Genomic DNA, 12,068 nt, shown 5'->3' with positions numbered 1-12,068 from the left:
TAAATCACAAACGCAGATTTACTGAGAAATACGTTGTGCACAGTATTTGTAACCTTCGAAAATAGTAAAAAAATGCTCGTTTATTCACATTAAAAGACACTGAAATTCGGGGGTGAAGTATTTTTTGAACGAGAATACTAAAGCTACAATTGTATAAAATACAAATGTTCAATTGTATTGGGGGATGAATGAACAGCGCAGCACTAATTTTTAACATTATGAAATAATTTCTTTGCAGGACTATACATACAAAACCACATCGTGCACACGTGACAAACCATACTAGGTTGCACTGTTGTATGTAGGCTATATACGTTATGGAATAATGAATATGTGTTCATCATTCAGATGCCTTAATTTGTGTGTAACTTGTAGCAGGAGTTCTTTCTAAATGTTAGAATCATGAAAAACTCATTGAAACTTGTATGTTTGCGTCAGTAGCTGTTATTTCCAGAAAATCAATGGATGCCGAGCGGGGGAAAAACAGATGATAAGATATCAACTTTACGTAAGCGCGCCAAATTGTACTTCGCGCGACTTAGTTTTTCGACTCGCAGTCGCGCAGTGTATATGACTGAAGCTTTGAGGTCGGCACGCGATATATCATGCGAGGTCGAGACCTCTTACATAATTATTATTCGACACGCAGATACAGCCTTAGATGTGTTAAAACAATGTTGACGACGAAACTGACCTTCACTTCATTAGCGATACAACCATTGCTACTCAGTAGTTAGGAATAAGTCCCAGCTTGTTCAAACGTATTTTCTAGCAATAGCCCATAATGGATATCAGCTTTCAAAATAAGCGCGTGCTTGTAACTGGGGCTGGACAAGGTTTGTAAACGTAGAAACTACGTTATTTCAGTAATTAACGCTGCTGTTCATTAATGATTAACTCGCGTTGTTTGCGTACCTTATTCAATGTCTTCAACTGTTCCAGATAAAGCGTTTTAGTGACTGATGCGTCGGTTGGTTAAAAGATAAATTGTGCGTTGTGTCCCAAAAAGTATGATTTTTTTTTATGATCATTCAAAACTTACTCTGCGTTACAAACATGGTCGCTTCAGTGCAAAAAATCTTATTTGTCCTTGGCGTAATTTCTTTTAATTATACCATGCAATGTAAACTTCATCACTCAATCATCATTTATTGATAGATTTGGATTAATTAATTTACGTACCTTATTAGTTTTGAAGATACAGAATAAATCACGTTTAAGAAAGCTTGCACACAAATCAAATTTTCAGCTATTATTTACTACATCATTTCACACTTGTAAACCACTAAAACAAGAAAATGTAACAAATTATGCAACCATTACTATGAAAAACTATGTGGTAGGCTACCAGATACAAAATGTATCAGTTATCTGTACCAGTCAATTGAAAGTGTTTTGAATCCGATTGTCGAAAGAGAGAGAGAGAGGAAAAATTAACACGGTGGTAGAGATACAGCCCATGCAGAGAGAAAAAGAAGTTCAAAGGAGACCAATCCACATGCCATATCACCACACCTTTATATATTTTATAATCTTTCGTTTCATATTTATTTTCTACTCTGGAAGGAAATCTAAATCAGATAGGTATAACGAAACTCAATATTCAGTACAGATTTTTCTGTGTTGCTGCCATCACCATGTATACTTGCAATGCAAACCATTTATTCTTCTGTTTTTATGTGAATTTAAATTGGTGCCATTATCCCAGATGTGATGTATAAAAGTAGAATAACAGAAGGCACACATTGAAATTCAGTTATTAAGCATTTTATAGTACTGATAACATGAAAACAGAGGTACAATAGCCTTACTGTAACATATACTTTTGCAGAGGTACAACAGCGTTACTGTAACATATACATTTGCAAAGTCATCACAGTTCTAAACGTAGACATGATTCATTAGCTTTGTTCATGTTCAAGGTTTCCATATCTCATGGACACGGCTACAGATGGAGACAAGAACTGAAAAACACTTAACAGTAAGATATTTAAACATTAGTTATACCGTACAGTTCTGTTTAATGGGTTTATTGTTTTGATTCTGATGAGATAGTGGCACAGCAGTTGAGTGGAACTTGTGGGCAAATTGATTCATTCATTGATACATACATAATGTTCCATGGGTTTCATATTAACAGGAGATTGTTTGCGTAAATGGAACGAGTCAAGGTACTTTAAAAATGGATTAAAAACAATCTTGACCACAAGAAAATATTTATTTGCAATGGTTACTGGTTTTCGCCAGAATGTGACCATTTTCAGACCAATTATACCATGATGGTAGGTGGTGGCAGTCAATGGAGCGGATGTGATTCCATGAATATCAACAGCTGAGTCACAACACCTGCTCCGATCACCATCATTGCCTACCATCGTGGTATAAATGTTCTGAAGGTGATCACATTGTGAACAAAGCCAGTAACCATTGCAAATAAATATTTTATTGCAGTCAAGGCTGTTTCTTAACCATTTTTAAAGCATTTTAGCCAGACCACTGTTTTCCTCCATAAGAAATGTTCTCAAGACTTACTAAGTCAAACTACGCATTAACATAGAGAAGTGACTATGAGAGGGAACTTTATGAAGTATATGTAAAAATGAGATTGACAGAAAGTAGAAACTGTGTAAGCAGCTGAGGCTAAAGGATTAGTGCAAGGCTGTAGAAGTATGTATGACTGGGGGAAAGGTAGAATTTGCCTACGAGAAAACTGAAGAGGCCTCCAGAGAAAAGACGAGCACATCTATGAATATCAAGAAGTCACATGGTAAACCAGTGCTGTGTACAGAAGGGAAAGCTGAAATGTTGAAGTGGTATACAGGGTGTCACAGCCAGAATAGTCTGTATTCAGGGGTATGACAGGAACAATCATTCAAAGCAAAAACGTCTAATGAAGATGGGCTCCAAAATGCACAACTCAAGAGTTATGAACAATTGTTCGTCTTTGCTACTGTCCTTATAGCTTCTGAGGTATGCATTTCAGATCCAATGTTTACTGGACCTTTTTGCTTCAAATGATCTTCCTTCTCATATCCCCAAATATTTATCATTCCTCCTGGGACACCATGTATAGAAGAGCAATACCAGGTATATGAACCTGAATGCAATATTATAGAAAGGAAAGAGGAAGCAAATGAAGATGATTTGGGAAATCCTGTCCTTGCCTCATCTTATACTATCCTATTTTGTTAATGTTTTCTTTTTATATATTGTTTCTGTATGTGTATGACATGTCTGATACTATTCTACTAAATAATCTATGAATTAATTAATTAATAAATATGATACTGCAAAAACAATTTTACAGAATACTAAAAGACCTTACTCAAAACGAGGCCTTTGGAGTAGGCAATGTTCCCTCAGAATTATTGATATTCCAAAAGGTGCAAAACATATAATACAGGTAAAATAACCTCAGACTTGAAGAAGCATATAATAACAACAATAAAAATAAAAAAACAGCTGCTGACAAGTGTATGTATTGACAAACCGAGCAGTGAAGTCATGGCTGCAGAATACTGACACAAATTATTTACAGAAGAATGGAAAAACAGGCAGACCACTTTGGGATATGCAGAAATTTAGGAAACTGTAAGGGAAGAAAACCCTGTGTCTTATCACAAAAAATGATTTAAAAGAAGGCAAATCTATGTTTGCAGAATCTGTAGATTTAGATTAAGCTCCTGATAATGTTGGCAGAACTACACTCTTTGAAATTATAAAGGTGCTAGATCTAAAATATAGGGCCCAAAAGGTTATTCACAGCCTGTGCAGAATCCAGACTGCAATTGTAAGAATTTGAAGGATGTGAAAAGGCAGCAGTGATTGAGAAGAGTGTCAGACGGGCTTGTAGTGTGTTCCCAAGGTTATTCAATCTGTACCTTGAGAAAGATGTGAGGGAAACAAAGGAAAAAAATTGAAAGGGAATTAAAGTTCAGAGAAAAGAAATAAAAATATTGAGGCTTGCTTATGACATTGGAATTCTGTCAGAGGTGGGAAGGGACTTGGAAGAGTAGTTGAGAGGAATAGATAGTCCCGGAATGAATTTTTCACTGCAGCAAAGTGTGCACTGATACCAAACTTCCTGCCATATTAAAACTGTGTGGCAGACCGAATCTTGACCTTGGGACCTACGTCTTTCACGGGTAAGTGCTCTACCAACTGAACTACTGAATCACAACTCATGCTTTTATGCTTCAGCCTGGGCCTTCTGGACCAACCTGTGTAGGAGTCGTGAGTTGTGCTTGAGTAGCTCAGTGCTTGTCTGCAAAAGGCAGAGGTCCTGAGTTTTGAGTCTCAATCCAACAAATATTTTCAATATGCCAGGTAGTTGTGGAATAGAGGTAATATGATGAACATCAACAAAGGTATAACTAGGACAGTGGAACATAATCCAACATCTTTACATTGTACAATTTCCAAGGAAGGTTAAATATGTAAATAAAAAATGAATTAAGCCAGGTAACGCTGAGAAATTTAAATTAGGAATTGAGACACTAATAGTAGAAGAGTAGTGTTGCAATTTTGGCAGCAAAATAACTGCTGATAGACAAATCAGACAGAATATAAAATGCAGACTGGCAGTAGCAAGAAAAGCCTTGCTGAAAACTAGATATCTATTAACACTGAATATAAATTTTAAGTATGAGGAAGTATTTTCTGAAATTTTTTGTCAAGACTGTAGACTTGTACAGAAATGAAATGTGGACAGTAAACTATTCAAGGATAGGTTATAACCTTTTGAGATGTGATGTTACAGAAGATAGTTGAAGATCAGATGGATAGACTGAGCATTGGATGGGGAAGTAGTAACTTAAATTGTGGAAAAAAGAAATTTATGACACAACATGTCTAAAATCGATTGACATGGCACATCCTGAGGCATGAAGGAATCATCACTTTTGGTAACTGGACTGAAATGTGGTGTGATTGGAAGACCAAGATTTGAGTGCAGTAAGCAGGTACAGATGGATGTAGGGTGCAGTATTTACACAGAGATGAGGAAATTTACATAGGATAGATTAGTGTAGAGAGTTACTTGTTGCCACTCTTCAGATTGGAGATCACAACATATTATCGGTCCACTGTCATTAATGATAATTCACTGTTTGGGCTAAAGAAGGCTATGAATAAATGTGTGTTACAATTTATGTAAAAGTTGCTGTTACTGGAAAAGTACTCCTTTTCCTTTTCTACTATTTGTCTATCACTGTTTGCGTAAAACACACACACACACACACACACACACACACACACACACACACACACACACAGAGAGAGAGAGTAATAATTTTAGTGATTTTTCATATAAAGGTCTCTCTGTCTGTGTGTGTGGGGGGGGGTTGGGCGGCGGCACACGCGCACGCGCCGCGTATGTAAAAGCTCCCTGAAGCAGGGCATTTTCCCAGATAGACTGAAGTATGCCATTGTTAGACCACTGCATAAAAAAGGGGATACATCTGATGTCAATAACTACCGCCCAATCTCTCTTATCCAAAATTCTTGAAAAAGTAATGTATTGTAGAGTAGCTTCACACCTTTGTAAAAATAAAGTTTGAACAAAATGTCAGTTTGGTTTCCAGAAGGGTTTCTCAACGGAAAATGCTATATATACTTTCACCAATGAAATATTAAATGCTCTGAGTAACCGGAAGTCACCCGTTGTTATTTTTTGTGATCTATCAAAGGCTTTTGATCATCATCATGGAATACTTCTAGATGAGCTCAAGTACTGTGGTATGAATGGGACAGTGCTCCAATGGTTCAAATCATACCTAACTGGAAGAGTGCAGAAAGTTGAAATAAACAGTTCACATAATACACAAAAAACTGGTGATTTCTCAAACAAGGGAACAATCAAGAATGGGGTGTCGCAAGTGCAAATTTTGGTGATATACATCTGAGTACATTAGCTTACCACGCCTATTTTCATTCTCTGCTTTCGTATGGCATCATATTCTGGGGTAACTCATCATTGAGTAAAAGTGTGTTCATTGCACAAAAGTGTGTAATCAGAATAATTGCTGGAGCTCATCCAAGATCATCCTGCAGACACTTATTTAAAGAGCTAGAAATCTTCACTGTACCTCACAATATATATGTTCACTTATGAAATTTGTTATTAACAACACTAGGAGGAAGGATGACCTTCACTACTCAAGGTTAAATCTAACTTTGGCTCAGAAGGGGGTAAATTATGTTGCCACAAAAGTCTTTGGTCACTTACCTAATAGCACCAAAAGTCTGACAGAAAGCCATATAGCATTTAAAAGGAATTTAAAAGAATTTCTTAATAGCATCTCCTTCTACTCATTAGATGAATTTTTGGATATAGTAAATGGGTAATTTCCCAACCCCACAAAATAATAATAATAATAATAATAATTGAGTGTCATGTAATATTTTGTCTAATGTAATATCTTGTATAGACACCTTTTATTAACCTGACATGTTTCACATCATTACAAAGTGTCGTATTCATGATCTATGGAACAAGTACTAATCTAATCTAATCTCTAATCTAGTACTTGAGTGGCCACTGAGTAGCGATGCCACGTGGGCCAGGGCAACATGTGAGTCACTGCCGCAGTAGCAGCCAGGCTAGCACATGAGTTTCTACTGTTTATTCTTTGCATATTACTATTCCTCATAAATACTGATAAAACAAGTATTGCAGTTGACTATCGAATGGGTACATAAAATTCCATTTTAAAAATTATTTGTTTATAATGAGAGACAGATTGGTGCTGGGTGTCACATGAAAGACATGATGATCAGTATTTGTTTGGACCGACTCCAGCGACACACTGAAAAAACAAAATTACAAATATCTGCTGAAATACCAGGGAAGACACATGTGACATTCTTAGGAGGGACACAGATTTTTTTGCATCTGGGTCATAAATTGGCAAATCCAATTTTTCATTTATTTTGACTGGATCCCCCCAGTAATTGGTCTAGAAGGTTGAGTGATTTGCAGATGGAATTGCTAATAAGATAGGTTTTCAATTTTCTTTTAAATCAGTAGAGACTTTGGCAAGTGCACAAATGATATCTTCCTTTTTTTACATGTTTAGATCTAATTGTATATGCACTGCAGCAAAAAGATCAAGCTTCTTCTATCAGTTCTGGCTTAGCTGTTCATCAGTATGTACATTGAACCTCCTATGCAGAGTTCAACTGAAACTCCTTTATATTCACTGCCTGCACTCAGAGTCACATGATTGTTTTCTGTTATTTGTTACTGTGTCTTTGCTCAAGTGATTCTGCAGAAACTGCCGAACTTTCCTCACACATCACCTTTATTTATTGACCACTGAAGAGAATGTTATTGCAATATGAGAAATAACAAGGAAAATGTATCATATGACTAAATACAAAAATAATCCTTGGCCTAATAGACCTGCTGTCCACACCATTGTATGGAATTTGACTAAAAAAAGTAAGGAAGCTTCACTATTCCCCTTGACATATGAATAAATGGCACATTGTTTCTTCAGGTACAAAAAAACTCAGAAGTTCCAAAATTGATGCTTCTTCCACAGTAAATAGCATTGTTCAGGCAATGAACTCTGTTTATATTGCTGCACTCTTCAGCAGAACAGAAAAATGTGTTGTGGGTGTTGGGAGATGGGACACAGTTGTAACAGTTAGATATCCTGGCGTATTAAAAAGAGAATTTTGGAGAAGTGTCACTGCACTGTCAGATGGTGTGAATAGCAATGCCTACCTCAAGATGAACGCAATCAAAACCATCTGTCAGTAATGCAGGACCAATAGTTTCATGATGATAGTGTGCCAGAAAATTAGTCAAAATATAGACTGTTTCTTCAGCTATGAAAGCTGCAAAATTCATGAGCATCTATGCTGTAGCCCTTATCTGTACCCCGTGAGCCTTGCTTTTTCTCACAAGTGAACACTTCATTGAGAGGAGATTTATTTTCCACAATTGAGCGACAGGGAATGTACCAAGAGGTCAGTAGTACACAGTTACAAATATAAATGGGGAGTGACATTTCAAAATGTGTTAAGTCCACTCTTGATCATAAATTAGTTTGAAGTGGATTTCTACTCTACAAGATTGGCTGCATTGAGCTATGGTGCTGTTTTCATTCAAAACACAATTTTTAACCACCTGAACCAAGCGCGAAGTTGTTTTTAGTTGAAAACACAGTATGTCCAGCTGCAAATTTGGTTCAAATTTCAGTAGGTCCACTTTGCCAAGTCGGAATATTACCAGTACCTAAAGTCAAATTACATCTGTGATGCCAAGAGAGGAAGCATTTCAAAAGTTCAGAATAATGTTTCCTTGTATACTGCTTATTGCTGCTGCCAATGCATTGTCATGTACAACAGTTTTGTTGTGTACCATTGTGTTTTCACTTGAGCTTGCAGTTCATGTGAAATATGACCGACTTGGAAGGAATTGTACATGTTGGGGACTACTTTTCAGCAGAAGGACATGGTGAAAAGAAAATTGAGGTGGATAGTACTGAAATAGTGGATGAAGTGAGGTAGCTCCAGACTCAATAGGGATTATAAGTAAGTGTAGATATGAAGAATACACTGTGAAAGTATAAGATCATTTTCCAGTGGCAGTCTAGGATAGAAGAGAAATGCCCAAGTAGTTCATTCTCTACTCTGGTAGCTTCTAAAAAATCTCCAGATTCAGGAGTACAGTCAGTCAGGGTAACTTAATACCAGTCAGGGGATCTTTGTACCACTTACTAATTTTGTTTCAAATGGCTACTGTCTTACAAGCTCGTAGGATTGTACTTATGCTTTATTTTCATTGGCTATGAAGACAGTTTTTGCAAGTTGAACAATGTGAGGTCTATACAAATATCTTGATATTTCACAGTAAACCTGCAACATTATCAAGACTGCTTGGTTTTACATCTTATTAACACCTGATTTTCTTCCACCATGATCTAAACTGACCCAGAAAATTTGACATTTGAAAATGCTATGTTTTTTTTTTTTATTTTGAAAGACTGGTCTAAAGTTACCCTAAATGACAGCATAACCTTGTACAAGTATGAAAATAGAAATTTTTCTCCAATAGGGCATAGTTAGTGTACTTTTTACTTTTCCAAGCACTCAATAACTACAGATGTAAAATGTTACGATGCTTGTTGTGATGTGTAAATTATTTTGTGTCCAGTATCTTTAAAAAAATTGAAGAAAAGTGATACAAAGGTACCCCGACTGACTGTAAACCACTACACCCAATATTTCCAGTTCATGGTTGTTCATACTTGTCTGCAGATCACCTTTTTTTGTACAATGGAGGAGGGTATTCAGAAACAGGTTGAAATACTAATTGCTCAGCAGTATCATAATATTTATCAGAAAATGGGGATCTTCGAAAGCTAGAAATAGAGCGGAATATTTTATACTTTAAGGACCACTGCCATTATTTGAAGAAGCCAGTGAGGATAAGACACATGAAGTGAATAATATTGAACAAGAAATTGTGGGGGGGGGGGGGGGGGGAAATAACATATATTATTTTTAAAATACATCTTGGATGATGCATTGAAAAATTATATGAGCATGCTAAAAAGGGGTATAGCAGCAGTTAACATATCTGACGCGAATGTTGTCAGTTTATCCACTCTGCCCCCCCCCCCTCCGCGCCCCCCCCCCCCTCCGCCCCCCCCCAAAAAAAATAAATAAAAAAAAATAAAAAGGGCAGGGTGGACTTGTCAGACTTTTGAACCAGCATTTTAGCAGCAACTGGAGTGGCTGGTAGCCTGCAGTTTAATGTGCAACTTCTTGAGAGAGATGATTTGGCAGACAATGTAGAGGAGCAAGCTGAGGATGAAGAGTGTGATTGCTTGGATGAGGAACTGGATATCAAATGCTTTGAGGGGATTAAAAAGCTTCCTTCTGAAAAACAAAAATGTATTATTAAAATAAGTTTAATTACAGTTTTAGTTGTTTTGCTTAAAGAGTGTTTAAAAAATGTACTGTCCGGTTGAAATTTTGAAAGAGTGCTCAGAAAATAAATGAAAATTTTCCAAACAAACAGTATGTTACCTATAAACCAAAATCATTAACTTTGATTGTTATTTACACTGCAGTTGGAAACGTCATCTTATTGCTTTGTATTATCTATTATTGTGCAAAATAAAAGTTAAAGAGTAGTTTCTTCGGTTTTTCTTAAGTCAGTTTGGTCCAGAACACAAAAAGGCTCTGTGGTTGGTACAAAAATAAGTCCACAGTTTTGAAATATTTGAGTAGCAGCTGTGCATTTAAATAAAGAGGGATGGTTTCGTTACTTATCCCATTTTTTATTCTGAACAATTAATAACTTCTCATATTGAAATTATTAATTATTATAAAACTTTACTCAATATTAATTTTTTGGTCTCTCCAGTAAAATTTTTATATGTGGACTTCTCGCATTTTGAAAACTTACTCCTCAATTATTTTGATGAGTGGATTTGAGGAAGAAAAGATGTTTCCAGTGGAATGAGAGTGACAACAAATAACAAAAGTTCTTCATTCCTTGAATTTTTAATGTTATTTTTTCATCGACATGTGCCTACCCTCTTGCATTAAAATGTTTTCTAATTACTCTGTTTCTCTTGCACTTCAGATCATTTTGTCTCCTCATCAGTTATATGACATTTACTTGCTGAATGAGGCCTCTTTCTGATACCTCCATGTATTATGATCTTCATGTTATCTCATCCATATCACTCAAAAGTATTCTGATGTCATCTACCCACCTTCTATTAGGTTGCTGTCTAGGTCTTTTCTTATTTCGTGGAATCCAGCAGCGAACTTCCTTCAAGTAAAATGAAGGTGTGTGGAAAATGTAACAAGGCGAATACGTCTTGTTACATTTTCCACACACCTTCATTTTACTTTCATTATGCTCAACTAACTCCACAGATGATGAAGAGATTGATGAAATGTATGATGATGAGATAAAAGAAATTATTCAGATAGTGAAGGTAGTCATGGGCGTCTGGAACTCGATAGTAGGAAACGGAAGAGAAGGAAACGTAGTACGTGAATATGGAATGGGGCTAAGGAATGAAAGAGGAAGCCGCCTGGTAGAATTTTGCACAGAGCATAACTTAATCATAGCTAACACTTGGCCCAGGAATCATAAAAGAAGGTTGTATACATGGAAGAAGCCTGGAGATGCTGGAAGGTCTCAGATACATTATATAATGGTGAGACAGAGATTTAGGAACCAGGTTTTAAATTGTAAGACATTTACAGGGGCAGACGTGGACTGTAGATTAAAACTGAAGAAACTGCAAAAAGGTGGGAATGTGAGGAGATGGGACCTGGATAAACTGAAAGAACCAGAGGTTGTAGAGAGCTTCAGGGACTACATTAGGGAACGATTAACAAGAATGGGGGAAAGAAATGCAGTAGAAGAAGAATAGGTAGCTTTGAGAGATGAAATAGTGAAGGTAGCAGAGGATCAAGTAGGTAAAAAGACGAGGGCTAATACAAATCCTTGGGTAACAGAAGAGATATTGAATTTAATTGATGAAAGGAGAAAATACGAAAATGCAGTAAATGAGGCAGGCAAAAAGGAATACAAACTTCTCAAAAATGAGATCGACAAGAAGTGCAAAATGGCTAAGCAGGGATGGCTAGATGACAAATGTAAGGACGTAGAGGCACATATCACTAATGGTAAGGTAGATACTGCCTACAGAAAAATTAAAGAGACCTTTGGAGAAAGAGAACCACTTGCATGAATGTCAAGAGCTCTGATGGAAGCCCAGTTCTAAGCAAAGAAGAGAAAGGTGGAAGGAGTATATAAAGGGTCTATACAAGGGCGATGTTCTTGAGGACAATATTATAGAAATGGAACAGAATGTACACGAAGATGAAATGGGAGATATGATAACTGCGTGACGAGTTTGACAGAGCACTGAAAGACCTAAGTCGAAACAAGGCCCCGGGGATAGACAACATTCCATTAGAACTATTGACAGCCTTGGGAGAGCCAGGCCTAACAAGACTCTACCATCTGGTGAGCAAGATGTATGAGACAGGTGAAATACCCTCAGACTTCAAGAAGAATATAATAACTC

At 36.6% G+C, this 12,068-nt stretch overlaps 1 protein-coding gene across 1 annotated transcript in view; it reads left to right on the top strand.

The window, feature by feature from the left end:
• Nucleotides 1–652: 652 nt before the first annotated feature.
• The window catches only part of LOC124594966 (L-xylulose reductase-like), a 55,971-nt gene continuing 44,555 nt past the window's right edge, over nucleotides 653–12,068 (top strand). Inside the window, exon 1 of the mRNA XM_047133487.1 lies at nucleotides 653–836. Within this exon, the coding sequence (XP_046989443.1) occupies nucleotides 785–836 (52 nt within the window). The 5' untranslated portion in view covers nucleotides 653–784. The remainder of the gene's footprint in view (nucleotides 837–12,068) is intronic.

This window comes from Schistocerca americana, chromosome 2 (genome assembly GCF_021461395.2).
Source record: "Schistocerca americana isolate TAMUIC-IGC-003095 chromosome 2, iqSchAmer2.1, whole genome shotgun sequence".
In the NCBI taxonomy this organism is placed as follows: domain Eukaryota; kingdom Metazoa; phylum Arthropoda; class Insecta; order Orthoptera; family Acrididae; genus Schistocerca; species Schistocerca americana.
The sequence above is the reverse complement of the archived record's forward strand: the minus strand, read 5'-3'. Positions and strand labels throughout refer to the sequence as shown.